Consider the following 22,466-nt stretch of genomic DNA (forward strand, 5'->3'; position numbering starts at 1 on the left):
ACCAGAGCAGCGCACGGAAACACCCTTTACCTTCCCACCGGAGCGGTACCTATTTATCTACTTGCACTTTGACGTGCTTTCGAACTGCTAGGTTGGCAGGAGCTGGGACTGAGCAACGGGAGCTCACCCCATCGCAGGGATTCGAACTGCCAACCTTCTGATTGGCAAGTCCTAGGCTCTGTGGTTTAACCCACAGCGCCTCCTGCGCCCCATCTTCCCAGGTAGATGAGCCTTATTTGCCTCTCACTTCCTTCTCCAGCATGTGCAGGAACTGCCTTCTTGACCGCTGTACTATTGGTCTTGTCCATTCAATCCACTGGAGCCTGTCTTCGCATGCAGGGGAAGTCCCTGACTCATTGTGGACTTGAGACCCATTGGCTGCCCTCACCTAATCTAGCTGGCCAGTCATAGCCGTTTCCCGGGATGTGGCCCCTGTCGCCTGCTGACAGCTTCTAGGAGCCACAGGTGTGAGCTGAGTGCAGGGTGGCGAGGACCAAAGGTGGGCAAAGGGTCCCCTACCAGAGGTACCACCTCTTCCCCTAACACCCCATACCTCCAAAACACAACCCACTCTCTTCTTCTGGTTGCACTTTTTAAAACTGATTTTCAGACAACAACAACAACAGTGGCAATAATAATACCTGGATGTACTCAGTGAGGCTGTTGAAGACCTGCTTGGCTACAGCCATGGCTTTGGAGAAGTTTCGCTTGCCCTGTTCATCAATGACGTCCTTGCCCGAGTAATACCAGTAGAAATCACTGATAGACTCCTGGCGATTTCCGTGGGTGGGAAAGAAATAGAAAGGTTACTTTGCCTGCCCCATTTTCCACTATCCCGCTGGGTACAAGGAATGCTCTCTGTGGCCAGAATAAAGGTAAAGGGACCCCTGACCGTTAGGTCCAGTCGTGGCCGACCCTGGGGTTGTGGTGCTCATCTCGCTTTATTGGCCGAGGGAGCCGGAGTACAGCTTCCGGGTCATGTGGCCAGCATGATTAACCTGCTTCTGGTGAACCAGAGCAGCGCACAGAAATGCCGTTTACCTTCCCGCCGGAGTGATACCTATTTATCTACTTGCACTTTGATGTGCTTTTGAACTGCTAGGTTGGCAGGAGCAGGGACCGAGCAACAGGAGCTCACCCCGTTGCGTGGATTCGAACCGCTGACCTTCTGACCAGCAAGTCCGAGGCTCTGTGGTTTAAGCCACAGCGCCACCCGCGTCCCAGAATATTGGGGCCAGAATACTAAGATGCTAAATCCGAGATGAAGTGTGTGATCCTACCGGCAGACTTGATTGTCAATATTCCTATTTTATGACCTGATCCAGCTTTCCCCAACCTGGTGCCCCCCAGATGTTCTGGACTGCAACTCCCACCAGCCCCACCTAGGACTTCCAATTCTCAAGGGCTGCCCGTTAGTGGAGGTCTTTTAGTTCAGGCCTCACTAAGCAGGCCTCACTCATTCCAAGCTGTGCTGGTTTCAAGTACAGTACGATCACATCTCATGTGGGGTTCGGTTCTAAGGGTTCTGTGTATATGCAAAAACATGTATACTCAAAACCTTGGAACAGCCCCCACAAGAGCATCTTGGGGCTTCCACAGCCGATGCACCATGGTCCCTGGAGGCTCTAGTGAGATCTCACTGGGCAATCTAAGTTCCTGCGAGATCTTGTGTGAAGCATCCCAGACCTTGCACACAGAGAGCTCTTTTTGCACTGAGTTTTGCCAGCACAGAAAGAGCTTTTAAGCTCTCCACCTCGCTTGCCAGTTAAACTTGTGGGATTTCAACCAGCAGCCTTCAACCACGTGTAGCTGAAACCCCACGAGTCAAATGCGCATAAGATGCGGTCATACCATATTCTGGTGCCAAGGGCAGAGTGCCTCTGGGCGCAAGAAGACCTTTCCCCCAATGAAGAGTACATTTTGAAATAATAATAGAAAGGTAAGGGCGTTGCAAGTGACGAACCAGATTCTCAGACTTGTAAGGTTTGCAAAAGCAGGCTGAAATTCTGGTCAGCTCAAGAGCTGAAGTGCAGCTGTATCTGGGTCTTAGGCTTTGACAGAACTGTCACTTCCTGAGCCGGATTTGGCCGGGCATGAAAACACCCACCTGCAGACGCAGAAGGTAGTCAACAGTGCAGATGATAATGTTGATGGTGGTCGTGTTCCCTGTCTGTGTCCGCAGGTAGTTCTGGAAGTCTGGAGTAAAAAAGGGAGGAGGGTGAGAATGGGACACTTCCTTCCACTGACATTATCTTGGTTCTCCTACCCCCACCCCAAAACCCCACCTTTATATTTGCAACAACCCTTAGCAGTAAGCCAATGCATCGTATGTGATGTCAAGTGCTGGACAGGTAGCGACACAGCAGCAGAAAGCAGGATTTAACTTCCCATGCTTTAGATGATGCATGGAGAGTTCAGTCCTGCCCAGTTAAGACTTGTTAGAAGGTTCTTTTTTTGGGGGGGCGGGAACTGGCTGGTGCACTGGAACCTTGCAGAAAGCAGGATTGAGCCCCCTGCATTTCAACTGGTGTGCTGGGAGTTCAATTCTGCGTGGTTCAGGCGTGCTAGTGGGATGGGGGAAACTGGCTGGCGTGCCTGAACCCTGCAGACGTGAAAGGAGTTTAATCCTGATTAACCTCTTCCCAACCTCCAAGGATCAACTTTGACAGGTAAGTGGGACAGCCCACCTGTTGATCAGTCAATATGGCGTCAATATGATTGACAGGGTGTTGCTGCTCTTACTCACCTGTCAAAGTCAGTCCGCCAAGCGGGAAAATGGCAAGTCAAACTGTTAGAGTATATTGAACTGGCTAGATTAACAGAGGCAATTAGAGATCATACTAGACAAGAATTTCAAAAAGCATGGGGAAAGTGCAGAGAATACTTCACAAAACAGTGCCCTAAAATTCATACCTGGGCTTGTTTCGATTAATGTCTGCAGGAGACTTTGTGGATATTTAAGTTATAATTAGAAAAATCTTAACAATTATTCATAAAGGAAACAGCTTATAAGAAGTAAATAAGGATGCCAGAAACAGGATAAAGGAAGTCTTTTATTTGGCTGTTTGTATTGTTGTATGTTATGCTTGTTGTTTGTTATGTTTGTGTCTGATGGGGGTGGATTTCTGTGTTGGCGGGGTGGCGGGGTTTGTGCTATGTTGTAAATAAAATTTCCAATAAAGAAATATTTTTTAAAAAGAAAAGAAAAGTTCCCTGCCCCTGACACTCCACGCACCCTTTCCATTAGGCCCCAACCATCTTGCCCTCCCCTGCCCTGTGTATTCTCCTATTCCCCTCCCTCTATCGACTCCATCAGCTCCAGTTTTGGAAGCCCTCTGGGTGGCATGTGGAACATACCATTGTTGTGTCCTTCGCACAGGAGCTGCAGGAACCGGAAGAGGTCCTGCGTAAACAGATCGTCCGCCATCACCTTCTCTCCTAGAGCAGGGGAGGGGTCAAGGGAAGAGAGAGAACTGGCCAACGTTAGCAGGAGCAACACGGAGAGAGGAGGAAAAGAAAGGAGTTGGGAATGGCGGCAGGGTGAGGGGGGGTTGGGGTGAATGGGGCAAGGGAGAAATGTGCGGTTAGTACAAACCGGGGGTTCTCCAACGCTGGGCTTGAGAAAGGGGGATGGTTTTCGGGCAAGGCAATCAACACGGCAAAACAAGGATGCTGCACACAGATCAAGGGGCCGCCCTGCAGGCCTCACTCTGGATGTTTATTATTATTATTATTATTATTATTATTATTATTATTATTATTACAAATTATATACCGTCTTTCATCGAGAGCTCCCAGGGCAGAGTACAACATTAAAAACGCATTACAGAACGCCAACGATAAAAACATAATAAAAAAGTATACTGACAGGCCGCCTAATAATAAAATACAGTCATACCTTGGAAGTCAAACGGAATCCGTTCCGGAAGTCTATTTGACTTCCAAAACATTTGGAAAACAATGCGTGGCTTCTGACTGGCTGCAGCCAATCGGAAGCTGCTGAAGCCCCGTCGGACGTTCGGCTTCCAAAATTAGTTCACAAACCCAGAACAGTCACTTCTGGGTTTGCGGCGTTTGGGAGCCAAGAACTAAGCTGTTCGAAAACCAAGGTACGACTGTAGTCATCAGAATAAAATAGTCCTCAGAATAACTATTTATTAATAGCTAGTTAGGGGCTAGGTCCTCACTGAAGATGGTCAGTAAGGAGCGCCTGAGCCTGAATTAAGGGCGCTGGGGCACCGATTCCTTGTTTCAAGGGATGCTTGTTGGAATAAAAAAACTACTTGTTGCCTAACCTGCACGCGCCGTGAAGGAGCAGGTTCACAGTTCACGACTGCTTCTGGATCCAGCTCTTGCCTCAGTCGTTCATGCACTGGGTACTTCAAGGCTGGATTGCTGTAACACGCTCTATGTGGGGCTTCCCTCACACTTTTCCTGGAAGCTGCAGTTAGTGCGGAATGCTGCAGCATGATTGCTGACAGGAACGAGGCCTTGTCGGCACAGAATACCCGTGCCAAAGATCTGCACTGGTTTCTGATTTGCTACTGGGCCAAGTTCAATGTGTTACCATCAGCGTACGAAAACCTTTAAGAACTCAGGTCCAGTTTACCCACGAGGTCGTCTTATCCCTCATGGGCCCACTCAATCGCTTCAACCGGTGGAATTGGCTCTACTACAGGTGCCACATAATACCAGTTCCACATTTGCAAGAACCATTTGTGTGGCCTTTGGAACTCCCTGCCTATGGAGCCCTGTACATTCCTGTTTAGACAAGCCAAACCTGGATTCTTATAAATTGAGGTAATTTTAACCTTAGCATTTAAACTTCCATACGTTTTAAATCTTGCTTTATTTAATTGCTTCATCTTTTTGCAAACCGCTTTGAGGTTGTTGTTGTTTTGTATTACCATCCAGCGGGGTATACATTCTATGAAATAAACGAATAAGCACAAGAGAACTGATCTACCCAGGATGCGGAAGGAACAGAGGTAGTAGGATTCTATTATTAACTTATTAATTAATTGCATTTGTATACTGCCCTATATACCCCAGGTCTCTGGACAGTTCGCAGGATAAAAAAAAATCACAATATAAAAAACACAAAATACATAATCAAAATAAAAACACAACCCAATAACGTCCCACCTCCACAACACATTTTTAAAGGGCATTGAATGTCAATCAGCCAAAGTCCTGGTTAAAGCGGAACATTTCTGCCTAGCGCTCAAAGGTATATAATTCTCGGCTTAATGATCCACATGGGTTGGAAGAGAGCGGTGCTTGTTTGAAAGCTCCCCCCATTATTGGTGGGGGGCTGGACCAGAGTGAGGACTGCAGCGGCCGACCAAGGGTTAGTAGGATCACAAGTGCCATGCATTTGGTTAGGGGATCTCGTGGCTCCATTGTGTAGGGAGGGTAGAGTTTGTGTCTGGGATATTGCTTCCGGGGGGGAAAGGGTTATTTAGGCTATCTGTGACATTCCAGCAAAGGCTCAATGTCAACAGATAAAGTCCTTTGCAAAATCCCTGCATGCCTATTGCTGGAGGTTACATATTTTAGTGGGGAGCAGGTGTTGAGACTGGGAGTGCCAGAGTGTATGCAGGCAGATGAGAGTAGTTCGGTTCAACGCAATTAGCATAAACGACCGGTTTATTCTATCCGGGTTTGTTTGTTTGTTGTTGTTGTTTAAAAAACCTGTGCACCCACGGCCAAATTTTGAAGTGTAGTTTTGGGACAAGCCATTTTTTTGCGGAAAACACAACCTGAGTAAAACAGAAAGTAAGGACTTGGCGTGGTGCAAAGGTGAAATAAATTCCAATGGACCAGAATAACGTAAGAGCAGTGGACAGACACGGAACTGTGATGACGAAGAATTAAGAATAAAAGTTGGAGGAGAGTGAGTGTAAGAGACCCAGGATGTGGCCCCCCATCCTTGTGGGTTAATAGAATTAGTTGCAGAAGGTCAGCGACCAGTTCACACCACCCGTTCTGTGGCATTGGTCATTAATGAAGATATGAATCCAGCGGCACGGGGAGGGCAAGAATGGTGGATGGGTCTCCCATTCACAAGAAACGCCCCCTTCCCCTTCCATTCCTCCGGGTGGATTCATATTAGCCCACCTGGCATTAATGACCAGCCCCTTTTCCATTTTTCTTCTTCTTCATGAAGTTGCCTCCTCCACTTCATGGATGAAGCCAAGTCAATCACCTGATATCTTCCCCCTCTGGCATTGTCTTCCCTTTGTGATGGGGCAATCGTGGCGCTCGGGACGGGGCTGGGGTTGGGCGTGGGGATATTGGAAGGACAGGAAGAGGTGGTTCCCAAAATCATCCCGACAAGGCTTGTTTTATCTGAGGCTCACAATGAGAATCAAAATAGGCTCCGAGGCCCCCTTTCCCCAAAGCTGGTGCCCTCTGGACGTTTTGGAGAACAATTCACACCAGCTGGCATGGGCTGATGGGAGTTTTAATCCAAATCATCTGGAAGGCACCAGGTCAGAGTGCACTGGAGCACTAAAAGGAGATAAACAGGACAACATAGTTGCTACAAGGACAGCAGAGACACCGTGACTCTAGAGCACAGAACAAGAGTAAAGCAAATGTACTACAGTAAGGGCTCGTCTACACTTCCTTTTGTACTGCCGTCTGCTCCACTTTGGCAGTAAGATGCATGCTTTCCTGGGAAAAGCGGTGGGGCAAAAAAAAAACAACCTGCACATCTCATACCTATGCCTATGCAACACAGAAGGAAGTGTGGTTGAGCCCTAAGTGACTATAGAGAGGCTCACAAACAGCAGCACGGATAACACAGAGGAACTATTATGAGAGATCACAAAGCATTACGTGAGAAAGGAACAGAAATTTTACACAGGCAGCCAAAGAAAGAAACAGGTTACGTCCACATCATACAATTAAATGACTCTTATTCCACTTTAACCACCACAGAAAATCATAGGAACCATAGTCTGCGAAGAGTGCTGGTAACTGTAGGTTTGTGAGGTCAGCACCCTCTGCAAACTACAGTTCCCAGGATTCTCCATGGCTGTTGAAGTGCTGTGCTTCAAATGTATGGTGTTGATGTGACCACAACTGCTACAAGGACACCGTGGGCTTTCTCTGTGAAAACCCGCTCTTTAAAGCTCAATCGGAGCAAATGGCGATCTGTTGAAGACTCACGTTGACGTTTGCTCTGATTGAGTGCTCAAAAGTGGGTTTTTTCAGGGCCTACAACTTCCATGATTCCTAGCTAACAGGACCAGTGGTCAGGGATGATGGGAATTACAGTCCAAAACATCTGTTGGGGATGCCTGCCCTAGAGCGTTGTTTTTGTGAAAGAGTGAAACGAGTTACTAAAAGGATGACTTACAGAAGAATGAAAAGAACAATATACAGTAGTCAATAGGAGACTACTACTAGGACAGCACTTTCACCCAAGAAAAATGGCCAAGACATACCTTACAACATTAAACAAGAGTTTAATATACTGCATAAACAGAGGGCTTAGCCGCACTTCCTCTCGTCCTGCTGCTTCCCCCCCTCAAGAGGAAAACTGCTCTTTAGCACTCAATCGGAGCAAATGGCAATTCTGCCCCCGCCCCAATTTGACGTTTGCTCCCCATCTTGTACTAAATAGTGGGTTTTCCCTTGGAAAGGAGTGGGCCAAGGAGAAAAGGGCTTGGACGCATGCTTTCTAGGCGAGGGACAAGCAGACGTGTCAACGAGGCCGGAGTTACTAAAAGGACAATCCAGCTCCATCTTAGCATACCCAAAAGCAGCATGTGGTTATTGGGTGTGAAGTACATCATCCCTACAAATATTTTATGATTTTATCACACATGCATTCTGCAGCATCCTATGAGCAAAAATCACCAAAGCAGTCATTCCAAAATTGCCACACTGCTAATAAAGAGGTTGATGTTACTACAGTGCTACTAGCTGGTTATTCTGTAGTGCACTTTGAAGTATATGACTCTGAAGATGCTCAGCCATTACAATATAGCTTGGTTACATCACCATCATCACCGTTATTACAGTCGTACCTCGGAAGTCGAACGGAATCCATTCCAGAAGTCCGTTCAACTTCTAAAACATTCGGAGAAACCAAGGCGAGGCTTCTGGTTGGCTGCAGGAAGCTCCTTCAGCCAATCGGAAGCTGCGGAAGCAGCGTCGGATGTTCTGGTTCCAAAGAACGTTCGCAAACCAGAACACTCACTTCCGGGTTTGTGGCGTTTGGGAGCCAAAACGTTCGAGTCTCAAGGTGTTCGTCAACCGAGGTAGGACTGTATTCATTAATCACCTTCTAAACCACTGTCTCAAGGTGATCTACATATAAGATATTTTTTTAAAAAAGTTTACACTCCCCAAACTATAAAGATGATGTGTAGCCATCACAAACACTACAGGTTTAATTTTTAAAAGTATCATTAGCACCTTGTCATTGTTGCAGACTCCAGGATGCTCATTCTAACCCTGCATTTACTGGGATAATGAAGATGTTACAACGTGGTTACCAAAGAAGGCATCACAACAAGTATATCACACTTCAACTCGGCAACATTTCCACACCGCAGGGCTACTGCTCAGTTATTATGTCATGATGACACTCACACATACCCCACAGATATAAAGCACGGCACACACAACCCTTTTCAATATATGAAACTACAGGACATGGCTACAGAGATACTAAAAAAACCAAACATGTTTCTGCAGCAAATTATTACAAAGATCCAGCATTCTTTACTGAAGAACTTGTTGCAACAACACAACCAGACAGTTATGCTTACACCTTGAATTGTTACTGTTCCACATACAGGTAACACAGACTGAGGTCACATTTGCTGAATAACTAGGCCAGGGTTTCCTAAACTTGGGTCTGTAGCTGGTGTTGGACTACAACTGCCATCATCCTTGGGTAGCAGGACTAGCGATGATGGGAACTGTAGTCCCAAAAACAGTTGGAGACCCACGTTTGGGAAACCCTGAACTAGGCTCTCGCTACAAGCAGACTGGAGCCCAGGAGAAGGGTCAGAAATGGTGTGTCTACACTTGACCCCACTGCAAATTGGCTGGGAGGGCAATGTTTTCAGAGGCAGAGATGGTAGATTCTGACCAACATCTTATTGGCTACTCCAGATTGACAGAAGCCCAGCAGGGAGGCTTCCTGGTGACCTTTACAAGGTCAAATACTTTTCTTTTTTGGGGGGGGGTGGGGTGGGAGGGGAGTGTTGGTATTTATAAGAGCACAAGCCTGGAGACCACGATGAAAGCGTTTGGGTGGGTGAAGGGTGTGCAGTTAGTTGTGCTCAGCACCAATGGTGCGTGTGTGTGGGAAACGGGTGGCCTTTGGAAGGGTTGAGGTTTCTTTTGCAGTTGGAGGGCATGCGCCAGATAAGAGCTGAGAGACAGAGACTTTCCCTGGCTGGCCCCACCCCACCCGAGACTGATCAGAACCCCCTCCAGCCAGCCGGGCAATGAGGGGTGGGAGAAAAGGCTGAAGTGGGGTTTAATGGAGGGTGTGCTTGCTCTGGTCCTGGTGGCATCTTCAGAAGAAGGCCAGGGAACTCTCCAAGGTATTGGAGATTTCCCCACTCTCCCACAACGGGAGAAAAAGAGAACGAAAATCACAGCTTGCTCCCGACACAGCGCTGATTTAACGTGTCCTGTCAGTGCAAGGGTTCCTGCATGTGCTGCAGGACAGCGTTCTCCCCCGTAAGCCCCCCTAGATCAGTCCTTGGGGTTTCCCCAACCCTCTGAAGCAGAACTGGAGAGGGCATGGAGCCCGCGGGTGGGAGAGGGGGAGGAGACACATTGCACAGCCTGACCTCCCTGCACTGATAGGACGAGGGAGTTGGATACTGCCCAGACCTTCCTCTGTTTAGCCAGCTCTGAAGTCATCTAACCTCTCAGGCCTCCGTGTCTGATGTGTCACCTTAGGACAAAACAATGCCAGCCTGCCCAATCCTAGAGATATAGTGGAGCTGGAAGAGATCCTGACGATCAGCTGGTCCAATCCCTTGCAATGCAGAAATAGGCAGCTGTCTCATACTGGAATTGAACCTGCAACCTTGGTGTTATCAGCATGACACTCTACCCAGCTGAGCTATCCTGGCTATATATCCAGGCATTCTGCTCTTGCTTAGTCAACAGACAATGTACCGTATTGTTCGCTCTATAGGACGCACCCGACCATAGGACGCACCTTGTTTTAGAGGGAAAGCTGCGCAGCGCCTCTCCAGTGAAGTGAAGCCAGGAGAGCGAGAGGGGTCGGTGCGCACCAATCCCTCTGGCTCTCCTGGCTTCAGTGAAGGCAACCCGAAGCCTCCGGAGCGCGGCAGGAGCTCTCCCACTGCGCTTTGGAGGCTTTGCGTTGCTATCGCTGAAGCCAAGGAGCCTGCATTTGCTCCATAAGATGCACACACATTTCCCCTTAATTTTTGCAGGGGGAAAAGTGCGTCTTATAGAGCGAAAAATATGGTACCTCCTGCTTGCTACGCTTCAGACCCCTGGGCCTTGCAGCACAGAATGTGTTGGACATCCCTTAAGAACAAAGAGCCTGGCTGCTGGATCAGGCCTAGCTATGTGGCTGGTGACTGGGGGTGGCCGACAAGACCACATAACACCAGTGTTGAAAGACCTACATTGGCTCCCAGTATGTTTCCAAGCACAATTCAAAGTGTTGGTGCTGGCCTTTAAAGCCCTAAACAGTGTCAAAGGCCCAGTATACCTGAAGGAGCGTCTCCACCCCCATCATTCTGCCCGGACGCTGAGGGCCTTCTGGCGATTCCCTCATTGCGAGAAGCAAAGCTACAGGGAACCAGGCAGAGGGCCTTCTCGGTAGTGGCGCCCTCCCATCAGATGTCAAAGAGATAAACAACTACCTGGCATTCAGAAGAAATCTGAAGGCAGCCCTGTTTAGGGAAGTTTTTAATGTGTGACATTTTAATGTATTTTTAATCTTTGCTGGTAGCCGCCCAGAGTGTCTGGAGAAACCCAGCCAGGTGGGCGGGGTACAAATAAATTATTATTATTATTATTATTATTATTATTATTATTATTATTATTATAGCATGTTGATATTGCAGCAGCCACCCGGATGCCTTGTGAGGACTTGGGCATAAGAGCTGTCTCCCCTACAGCGGTTTCCATCAACAGGCCTTTCAGAAATATTAGTGCCTCTGAACGCGAAGGCAGATCATAGGCAACAGCTTCCAGATGCCCAGGACCTAACGGAGCACCGCGCACTAAGCCAGGGCAGCAGGGGGTGGGGGTTCTGATCAGTTTTCAGCCTTGAACCCACCAGGTTAGAAAGAGAAACTGGCAAAACTAAATAAATAAACCAGGCCAAGAAACTGACCATTAAAAGGGAAAGGGGGAAAAAGTTAACCCAAAGCAAAACTTAACCCAAAGCAAAAGGATTATTTACCACTTTCACGAATGATGACTGAGGGAGGGGCATCAGTGACACCAGGAGAGGGGAGGGGGAGGGAAGAGAAGGAGGGAGGGGGAGAGAGGAGGTGAGTGCAACACGTCACAGCAAAGAAGGAAAAGGAGATGATTAAAAATAGTAAAAGTCAAAAAAACAAAAACCCAGCGTGTATTAAAACGACATTAATGTGGAATGAGACCAGAGAACCCGAGGTGAAGGGAGTCGGGTGGGTTGTCAGGGAGGTGAGAGTCCATTATTGATTTGTGAAATCTCAATTAATCCACGTCTCACCAGGAGGAAGCTGTGAACACAAAGAGAAGATGCGCAGAGCACTGGGAAGGAGGAGGCTACCGGGGTGGGGGTGGGGGGAGAGGGAACCAACCCTGGGCCAGGATCGTGCCCAGTCAAATCCTGGCACCCAGCATTCCTGTGGGACTGAAACCTTTAACTTGCGCCCCTTCCGAGGGATGGGGAGAGAACCCAGAATGCATAGTTGGCCAGCCCAGCTAGAAAGCCCCCGTTGCGCAGAGGCATGAATTAGCCATGCCCAGGAGGCCAGGCTTTCGAATCAGACCCCACGCTCCCTCTTCTGCCTCCCCACAATAACACGTAGGCCACTCTGCTTCAGGGGCAAGAGGAGGAAAAGGGTTTCCCAGCAAATGAACCGGAAGCTGGAGGCAGTATTTTCTGGCCATTGTAAAAAAAAAAAAGTTGGTGGGTGGCACTGGGGTGTCAGCAGCCATTGTGAGCAGCAAGCACTGACAGGGGGCTGCCTTTTGGAGGGGGCAGAAGGAGGTTGCCCTGCCCAACCGCCCTGTGGGGCAGGAGAGCCGATAGAAATAGGATGGCCTAGTCCCCTGGAAGCCTTGCTGCAGAGCCTCCAAGTGGGGGGCGGGCGGGGACTTACTTGTTCCGTCCTCCGTCACCATTCCCAAGCCTTCAGCTTTGTTTTGCCTCTCAAAGGCGTTGAGGTCCAGCACACTGTGGAAAAAGAGGAGAGAGGGCGAAGGTGAGCAGAGCCAGCCAACGGGAGATGTCAGGAAGCAGGTCAGAAATAACTCACATGGCTTCAGCAAAGCTACCGTATTTTTCGCACCATAGGGCGCACCGGACCATAGGGCACACCTAGTTTTTAGACGGGGAAATCAATTTAAAAAAATATTTTCCCCCCCCAGCCCCAAAGAGCAGCGTACAGGCTGCGCACAACCTCTCCCTGCTGGAGGGGTTGCGCACGGCTATGGCACAAGCCAAGGCAGCCAGCGGGATGGATCGCGCTGGCTGTTTTGGCTTCCTCTTTAGCCCCACGCAACCTCCCTGCTGGGAGAGGCTGCATGGAGCTAAAGAAGCCATAGCCCCGTGCAGCCTCTCCCTGCTGGAGGGGTTGCGCGCGGCTATGGCACAAGCCTGCATTCGCTTCATAGGACGCACACACATTTCCCCTCAATTTTTGGAGGGGAAAAACTGCATCCAATGGAGCAAAAAATACGGTAACTCTTTTTTTCAAAGAAACAAGGCAGCCCAGGAGGCCAGACCTAGAGAGCACAGCAAGCCTTAGATACGATAATCTTTATTATCATTGTCCCATACAGAAACAACGAAATTGAAAATCTACATCAGACATTCAGAAACCCACAAGCCTGCTATCCCAGCCTGGTTAGCCCCCTAAAAACTCTGATACCCCATAATTAAATACAATATACTCCCATAGAGACTACCTTACACTGCGTCTAAAACCATAATCGCATTTGGATGTAAACTGTTTCTCAGGCGGCTAGTCCTAGTCTTTATAACCCTGGACCGTCTTCCAGAAGGCAGAAGCTGAAAGAGATCATTTCCGGGGTGCACACTATCCTGCGCTATCTCTGCAGCTTTCTTATGGCACCTGGAAGCGTAGATTTGATCCAAGGTGGGAAGAGTGCACCCAATTATTCTCTCCGCAGTCTTTACAACCCTGGACAGCATTGTTTTTTCCCTGACCGTGCAGCTCCCAAACCACACACACAGACCATAAGTTAATACACTCTCAACAGTACAATGGTAAAATGCCATCAACAGGTCCTTTGAGAGATTGTTTTTTCTGGAGGATTCTCAGAAAATATAACCTCTGCTGTGCTCTCTTCATCAGGTCTTTGCTGTTTTCTCCCCAGGTCAGGTCATCTTTCAACTCCATTCCCAGAAATCGAAACACCGAGACCTGTTCCACACACTTCCCCTCAATAATAAGTGGCTGAATATTCAGTTTACATTTCCTAAAGTCCACAATAATCTCTTTTGCTTTCTTTAAGTTAAGGAGTAAGTTGTTTTTCCTGCACCACTCCCCCAACTGCTCAACTTCCTTCCCATAGGCCACCTCCCCCTCTCCAGCCGTGATTAAACCAACCACCATTGTATCATCTGCAAACTTAATGATCTTATTACTGGGGTATTTGGGGGCACAGTCAGCTGTATAGAGCATATATAAAAGCCTTCCTGGCAGAACCTGTCCCTATGAGGCAGTTGTGGGGACTGAAGGTCCTTGCCTTCCCGCAACTCCCTAAGCCACCTCCTCCGATTCCTTCCGAAACAATCTGAGGCTTCGTTGTCTTGTCTGTCTTTGCTCCATTCTCTTCATCCCTCTTCTGGTCCTGGGAGACTAAACCCCGTTATACCTCCTCCTCCCGGTCTTCTCCCTCTGACCACTCATTGTCATCCCACCACTTCTCCCTGGGCTCTGAGCCTTCCTCCCTTCGGGGTTCCCCAGCTGGTGCCTCCTTCTATTTCCTTTGCCTCCAGCCAGTCCATGACTGGAGAGCCGAAGAAGTCGGAGGGCCAAAAGACAGTAACTGCAGCAACAGCTGGAATGGAATCATCACAGGATTCTGGCTACAGCACAAATGTATTGCAGTTTCAAAGTTCTGGGTCAGACTATATGTGGCTCAGCAGCTACCAGCAAGCCTGTCATGTCCAGCACCGTATGTGCGTGGTGTCTCATTATTTTTAAACTGTTTATTTAGCTAAGAAACAAATGAAAACATTCTCATATTTCTTTAGTTTCTTTGCAACTCAGGCTTGCAGGTTGAAGGCTCTGAAAGGCAAAAAATATGACTTTGATAATATATGGTGCTGCATTACCTCTTATGAGAATAAATCTAGTCACACCGTAAATGTTCCATTGACCCATGGCAATTTTCAGAGTGACTCTTTAAATTAATATACTTTACCTTACATTACACTATCACAACACTTGCGCTGTGAATCTGTTTTCTGTTAGTGTTGTCACTATGGTTGTTACCTGTGTGTTTTGAAAACCCTCAGGCTTGTTTGTAGGCTAGTTCCAGACAGTACTTTGAAACACAGTTCCATTCGCTGGACACTGACACCTACAATTCTAACATTTTGCCATCTGCTGAAAACGTTCCAGTTTTGCCAAGCATTCTTTAGAAAATTAATTTGATCCAGCGTTAGCCGCTTCTTCTGGGTTTTATAACCTCCTGCTGTTTTAATGCATTTACAGGGCCGTGGTATTTTCTTACAGGGTTTTACGGTTTGGAAGCACTCAAAGAAATAAAAAGCAGAAGCGTAAAAAAGGTAAAAAGAAGAACAAAATGCTTCTACACACCTGCATGTCTGCATCAGGGCCTGGAGGCTCAGGAAGAATCCCACCTCGTGTTTCTCCTTTAGATAATCCAGCATTTTCTGAGGACAGGGAGAAAGTCAGCAAGGGGAGGGGAAGAGAAGGCCCGCTTCTGACTCTTCCGAGCACAAAACTACATGTTAAAGACGTTGCATTAGATGAGCAGTCACAGCAGGTGTGTGTTTTTAATGGCAGCCATACAGAGAGCCAAATCCAGACCAGGAACCCTTTCCATCCACACCACGATCACAACAGCAACAAAACCCCTTCCCAAAATGGGAGCAACTCAATTCTTACCTAACTAAACCTCCCAGGAGTGCCAGTTTGGCCCTGTGACCGTGGGTGCCTGGGGCTGTGGGTGTCATGTGCATGCATGGCCCTGAAATTTGTGGGTGCCCGGCCCCTTCATGGGGAATTCTGTGGGTGCCCGGGCACCCAGGGAGTCGGCACCTAAGAAACCTCTGAATGTATATTGTGCTCTTTAGTTTGGCCAAAATTGAGTATGTACTTTCAGAGTTAATGCTAAATACATTACTTCTGGTAAATGAGCCACTGTAGCCGCTGGAGGGCTGTGAAAATTTGTGTCCCAGGCTTTTTAGACTCGTCGACCTATGAACTGTCTGAAACCAAAGGGGCACTTTGGTTTCCAGATGTGATATGCATTGGCAATATTTTCAGTTCTCCCGCCTCACTACAGTGGATCCTCTGGATACGAATTTAATTCATTCTGGGGGTCTGTGCGCACCACGAAAAATCTGCACCCAGAGGCGCCGCTTCTGCGCATGCATGTGGTGCGATAGAGTGCTTCTGTGCATGTGTGAGCGGTGAAACCTGGAAGTATACTTCCGGGTTTGCTGGTTTCACAACCCGAAGTTTATGTTACCCGAGGGTCTACTGTATTTAGTGCAAACTCAGAACAAACAACCACCCGCAGAAAAACCCGGTAAAGGGTGGGTTTGCCAGAGAGGGAAAGTGGAAGTGTGGATGGGCCCTCAGTTCAAAGCATGTTTCTATATCGAGTAAGAAATGGGAGATGAGTAAAGGAGGAGTAAGTAATGAGTAAGCGTTACAATAAGTTAGTATCAACTTAAACAATAAAAAGGGCTAAAAAAGCAGTTTCATAAAAGAGATCTACCTTTAATTACAAAAGCCACGTGGTTAAATATACAACTTAGCACAACGCACCAATATGCAGCAATTTAAATTCAAATCAGCGGCAAAGTTCATAGGCAGGGAATGAATCACTTGCCAAGGAGCCTTGTGTCTCCCTCCCCTGGTCCTCCTACCTGCTGCACTTCCTCATTGCCACCATTCAGGATGGAGATGCCCAGCTTCAGGGTAGAAGATACCATAGCGCCAGGCTCCCCTGCAGAGACAGGGAAATGAATTATTACACTGACATCTGTGCAGCAGCGAAAGGGAACTCCAGTGCCTTCCTACTGGCCACGCTGCCTGGGGCTGATGGGACTTGGAGTCTGGCAACATCTGGAGGTTCCCCATCCCTGCTGTGTAGCTTGGGGCTCAGGCGCATGAAGGAGCACCTCCTCTCCTTGTCTGCGCCAGCCCATGCTCTAAGATCTATGTTCTGAGCTACTGTATTTTTCCGTGTATAAGACGAGTTTTTTTTACCCAGTTTTTCAGGTTTAAAAACATGGCTCGTCTTATCCATGGAATACAGCAATTACATATATAAACAAATGCGGTACTTGCTCTAGCAGTCGCAGCTCCTGGCAGTGGCGAGCCGTGGGGCTTCCGTAGTCTGCTTACCTCCTCCCACTCAGCCCACCCTACAGCTGGTAGGCGGTCCGTTTCTTGCGTGTGGCGTCTTCGCGCGGCTCCATTTGTGCGTGGGCGGTGCAACGTTACACAGGAGGGGCGCGGCGATCGAAGTAATATCCCCCCCTGCGCCTTTCAAATCGGTGAAAAATCCCGCCTTGTGCTCCTCCTGTGTAACGTTGTGCCGCCCGCACACAAATGGAGCCGCGCGAAGACACCACACAGAAAAAACAGATCGCAGAAACCACCTATCAGCTGCCTGATCTCAACCAGCGGGTGCCAATCGCACCCCCGATTACTGCGACAAGGGCATCTGTCTACTGGCTGCCGCAGCAGCAATCGGGAAGACGACTGGTGGCTAATGGTGGCCAACGGCCAGCTGATAGGTGGTTTCTGAAACGTAAGCGGTTGCGTGCTGCGTTCTGGCAGGTGAGCGATTTTCACACACACATCTCAGCAATCAACCGGCCAATTGCCGCTTACAATCTCAGACCCGCGCTTCGTTCCTGTGGGTGAGCTATTTTCACCCCAATAACCCCCCCGGAAAGCTCATTTTCTAAATTTTGAGGCCCCCCAAATAGGGGGCATCTAATACATAGGTAAAGGTAAAGGGACCCCTGGCCATTAGGTCCAGTCGTGGCTCACTCTGGGGTTGCGGCGCTCATTTCGCTTTACTGGCCGAGGGAGCCGGCGTACAGCTTCAGGGTCATGTGGCCAGCATGACTAAGCCGCTTCTGGCGAACCAGAGCAGCGCACGGAAACGCCGTTTAGCTTCCCGCCGGAGTGGTACCTATTTATCTACTTGCACTTTTGACGTGCTTTCGAACTGCTAGGTTGGCATGGGGGCATCTTACAGACGGAAAAGTACGGTATTTGATATGGCAGCCTAGGAACCCCAAATGTTTCTCTAGCCCAGTGCAGGGACACTGTCTGTGTCCACAGGATTGCCAGCATGGAATCTGAGCAGGATCCTAGGATCCAGAGCAGGTTTCTAGCTGGGCCTTGTAGCTGAAGAATGGGAGGAAAGCTTCTTCACCCCCAACAACCTCACCCAAGGCCTCCCAACATGGGAAAGCTGAACCCTGCCAAGGGAAGAAGGGCCGCTTCTGACCTTTGCAGGCGCTAATCATCTGCAGAACCATTTCGGCTGCTCCGCGGTTGTGCAGGCGGGACTGCTGATAAAGGAGCTTCTGCTTCTCCATCTCCTTTTCCTGCAAGGAGGCAAGACAGTGTGAACTGAGGCAGGGCTGTCTTAAGCATATGTGGTGCTGGGGTGCAAAGATCCCCCCCCCAGTTGCCCAGTCCCAGGCGCACAGGAGGGCGGAGCCGGGCGGCTGCCTCAGCTTCTTGCTGGCTTGGTTGCCCCCAAACGTACGATGCAGATGGGTGGGTTATTCCCCGGACTCAACTCTCAGGCCCCAGACTCTCGGCTTGGTGCCCCTGGGAGCCCGGCGCCTGGGTGCCCCACACCCCTATGGGTAAGACAGCCCTGAACTGAAGGCTGGAGGTCAGTGTCAATCATCATTTCCTTGAGGGCTGCCTACACTTCTCCCTCTTAGTTAGGAAAGCCGCTTCTTGCACCGCCAGGGCTGCTGTGCAAGGGAGGGCAGGCTGGAGGGCCGGCCACATGGCTCCAGACGGAGAATCCATGTCTCTGGGCCTGGGAGGTCAGGTGACCCGATCTGGCGCCACCAGCTGATATAAAGCTTTCAAAGTGGCTCCTTTCCTTCCCCGAGCAAGGTCACTGGTGTTCACCTCCTAGGCCTAAATGCCCATCACAGCCAGCCTTGTTTGGAATCCAATGAGCATTGGTGCACTGGCCAGTTTTTGGAACGTTATGCAGAACCACTGAGTTGATCCCCAGATTAACAACTTGGTCCTGACCGCAGCCTTCAATTTTAGCACTGTTTCTCTGCATTCTTTCTCAAGGTACCTCACCCACTCCAGGTTGGACCAGGAAGGTATACATTGGAACAGTGAACATACAATTGTCCTACTAACCCAAGATGGCAACTGCAGGTGTACGTTTGCTCAATCAAGTCTCCCTTGGTACCTGTAGCATCTCCTCTTCGTCTCTCCTCCCCCCACCCCCACCCCATCCCACATTGCAATTAGGCCGAAATAACAAAGCACACTGCGATTTTGCAAATGAGACAATCTTTCAAAGGCCAATAGGTCATAGGATAATGGTCGACTGATGGGAAGTTGTATAACCTCCCCGCAAACAAATCGTGAAAGGTGCTCAAGGAAGAGCAGGCATTGTATAACCTCTGAACAAGCTTTTCATGCAAACAAATCAGGGTGAATGATGGTCAATCAACAGGTTGCCTGGAAGTTGCCCAAGACTTTGTAAACGTACACCCAAGTTTTTGGAGGTTTGAGAACGAGTGGGCAAATGTTTGCTGAAAGTTCAGAAACCTCTCGGGGCGTCAGGGCGTCTGTGTGGGGGGGTCCTTTACCTCGAAGGGAACCTCGGCCTCTTCCCCTTCTTCGCCATTTTCTTCACCTTCTTCTCCTTCGTTGATGTGGCAACTCTGGAGTCCAGGGGACCAAAGGATAAGAGGGATGAGCACGTAAACAAAAAACACCGTCACACATCGGAACTAGCGACAGAACCTCAGAGCTCTTTGCGCCTTGCTCTAGAGCAGGCACGTCCAACAGGTAGATTGTGATCTACCAGTAGATCACTGAACATCTGTGGTAGATCACTGGTAGATCGCTGGCTCCCCCAAAAAAAGCTCTACAACTTTGACCTGAACCCCACAAAACAAGGTTTCTTCTCCTAAAAAAAGCTCAAAAACTTTGACCTGACCCCCCCCAAGGGGTAGATCACTGCCAGTTTTTAACTCTGTGAGTAGATCACAGTCTCTTGGGAGTTGGCCACCCCTGCTATAGAGTCAGCTCTTGATTCAATAAACCTACTGCCCCCCAACCCAGCTGTTGTGGGCCTCTCAGAGAGGCAAACATAGCTCACTAACCTCCATTTGTCCACAGGGGGACTTGGCAAAAGTCATCTCTGAGTAACACGCTGGCGTTTACTGATACTAGCACAGCAACCTTCCCCAACCCAGTGCCCTCCAAATGTTTTGGGCCACAACTCACGTCAGTCCCAGCCAGCAAGCGCTCTTACATTTTCTCCCACATTTTCTGCATGCCCAGATCACATGTTAAAGGCACAGGAGTAGGATCAATAAAAAGGGGTGGCAAACAGCACGACAAGCTTCAGTCCTCCTTCTGAGGCCTCTAACGTGCCATACAATTAAAACACACCATTTTCGACAGTCATGGCTTCCCTCCCCAAAGAATCCTGGGAATTGTAGTTTGTTAAGGGTGTTGGAAACTCCTATTTCCTTGCAGAGGTACAATTCCCAGGCAGATTTAACCATCAACCCCTCTTCCCAGGGAACTATGGGAATTGCAGTTCTGTGAGGGAAACAGGGGGCTTCCTCTCAGGACCCTCAGAAAACTGCAACTCCCAGAATTTTTCCAGGAATTTTGGCTGTTTAAAGTGGTGTAATAGTGCTTTAACTGAATGGTGTGGCTGTGGTCTGGGAACGACCACACACTACATCTTTCTTTCTTTCTTTTGGAGAAAAAACACATTAAAATGGCCTGTCTCTCACCTTTGCCATGATGTCAGCATATGCCATATACAGATAGTCTTCGTCCAGTTTGCTGAAACAAAACAGAGGAGGCTCAGGTTCTATGTGCTGAAACCGGCCTGTCTGCAACGCTTGCTCCCAGTGTTTGTTTATTTTATCGTGCTTTTAAATAATAATAATAATAATAATAATAATAATAATAATAATATAATAATAATAATGCAGACAGAGAAGAGCACCTCACGGTTACTATCCCATAATCATAATGCAAAGATGTGACTCACATTACAAACTAAGCTGGGGAATAATGAACATGGTCCCCACAGCATAATTAGACTGTCTACCTTTCGACAAACTTGCTTCCATGCAACAGATTTGCTCTTGTTCAGACATAGGCATTATTCCAAAGTCTAAAGAACCATTATTTATTTTCCTTTTTGGGGGGAGTGGTATAATCTTTTTTATTGAATTTTAATTCAATAACATTTAAATTCAAACATTAATCATCATCATCATCATCATTTAGGATTCCCTGAATCCTTAGACTCCCCCCCACCCTTCCATGGTTACCTTTTTCAATCTTTTTCAACCACGTCACATATTTCTTCTATTTTTCTTAAATCATCCATTTTTACCTTAGCATTACTCAAATCCTGCCAAAGGTTTTAGTTGTTTACAGTGTTCTCTTAAGTGAAAATTTCCCATTCCTTCTTAAAGTTTCTCTCCTAAAGAACCATTCTGACTGGGCGTGGTGGAGAAAGATCCTTATGTGGTGTAGTGGTTAAGAGCGGTAGATTCGTAATCTGGTGAACCAGGTTCGCGTCTCCGCTCCTCCACATGCAGCTGCTGGGTGACCTTGGGCTAGGCACACTTCTCTGAAGTCTCTCAGCCCCACTCACCTCACAGAGTGTTTGTTGTGGGGGAGGAAGGGAAAAGAGAATGTTAGCCGCTTTGAGACTCCTTAGGGTAGTGATAAAGCGGGATATCAAATCCAAACTCTTCTTCTTTTTTTGTGGCAGGATCAATGTCTCCTAGCTATGATAGCTATGCTCTGCCTCCACGGATGGAGGCAGGAATGATTCTGAATACCAGTTGCTGGAAGCCACAGAAAGGGAGTGTGTTCCTGTCTCGGGTCCCGTTTGCTAGCTGCTGACAGGCATCTGGTTGGCCACTATGAGAACAGGATGCTGGACTTAGATGGGCCATTGACCTGATCCAGAAGGATCTTCTGATGTTCTTAATGCTCTGGCTCAATACAAGGCAGCTTCCAATGTCCCTAGCCTCTTTATCTCAGCTAAAAAGTCCAACCTGGCTCCGATCCCACACATGCACCCTGCCTGCGACTCACCTCTTCTCGAAACAAAAAATTTTTTTTCTTCCAGTAGCACCTTAAAGACCAACTAAGTAAGGTGCTACTGGAAGAATTTTTTTGTTTTGTTTTGACTATGGCAGACCAACACGGCTACCTATCTGTAACTCACCTCTTCTCGGTCAGCGCTGTCCTGCTGAAATGCAGGATGAGCTGATGCAAAGGATCCGGTTTCTTTTCTGCCTCCTCCTCTTCTTCTTCTTCCTCCTCCCCTGGTTTCTACATCCCATCCCCCCGGCAAGAACAAAAGGGAAACAGTGTTAGAGGTTAATAATAATAATAATAATAATAATAATAATAATAATTTTTGTTGTTATTAATATTATTATTTATTATTTATACCCCGCCCATCTGGCTGGGTTTCCGCAGCCACTCTGGGCAGCTTCCAACAGAGTATTAAAATACAGTACAGTGGTACCTCAGGTTAAGTACTTAATTCGTTCTGGAGGTCCGTACTTAACCTGAAACTGTTCTTAACCTCAAGCACCACTTTAGCTAATGGGGCCTCCCGCTGCCGCCATGCCACCAGAGCACAATTTCTGTTCTCATCCTGAAGCAAAGTTCTTAACCTGAGGTACTATTTCTGGGTTAGCAGAGTCTGTAACCTGAAGCGTATGTAACCTGAAGTGTATGTACCACTGTAGTCTGTTAAACATTAAAAGCTTCCCTAAACAGGGC

General features: G+C 48.2%; 1 protein-coding gene across 11 annotated transcripts in view; it reads right to left on the reverse strand.

Annotated features, from left to right (window-relative positions):
* Window positions 1–22,466, reverse strand: part of RYR1 (ryanodine receptor 1) — a 228,207-nt gene that overhangs the window by 28,131 nt on the left and 177,610 nt on the right. For 7 of the 11 annotated variants that reach the window (XM_083626671.1, XM_083626668.1, XM_083626675.1 and 4 more), the window contains 11 exons: window positions 21,901–22,007; window positions 20,441–20,492; window positions 19,277–19,351; window positions 17,929–18,028; window positions 16,328–16,407; window positions 15,027–15,103; window positions 12,336–12,409; window positions 11,426–11,443; window positions 3,358–3,438; window positions 2,108–2,196; window positions 642–770 (listed from right to left, as the gene is read on the reverse strand). In XM_083626671.1, coding sequence (XP_083482797.1) covers window positions 642–770; window positions 2,108–2,196; window positions 3,358–3,438; window positions 11,426–11,443; window positions 12,336–12,409; window positions 15,027–15,103; window positions 16,328–16,407; window positions 17,929–18,028; window positions 19,277–19,351; window positions 20,441–20,492; window positions 21,901–22,007 — 882 coding nt within the window. The remainder of the gene's footprint in view (window positions 1–641; window positions 771–2,107; window positions 2,197–3,357; window positions 3,439–11,425; window positions 11,444–12,335; window positions 12,410–15,026; window positions 15,104–16,327; window positions 16,408–17,928; window positions 18,029–19,276; window positions 19,352–20,440; window positions 20,493–21,900; window positions 22,008–22,466) is intronic. The other 4 variants (XM_083626667.1, XM_083626674.1, XM_083626666.1 and 1 more) reach the window with 1 other exon arrangement.

This window comes from Podarcis filfolensis (genome assembly GCF_964270895.1).
Source record: "Podarcis filfolensis genome assembly, chromosome: 8".
In the NCBI taxonomy this organism is placed as follows: Eukaryota; Metazoa; Chordata; class Lepidosauria; order Squamata; family Lacertidae; genus Podarcis; species Podarcis filfolensis.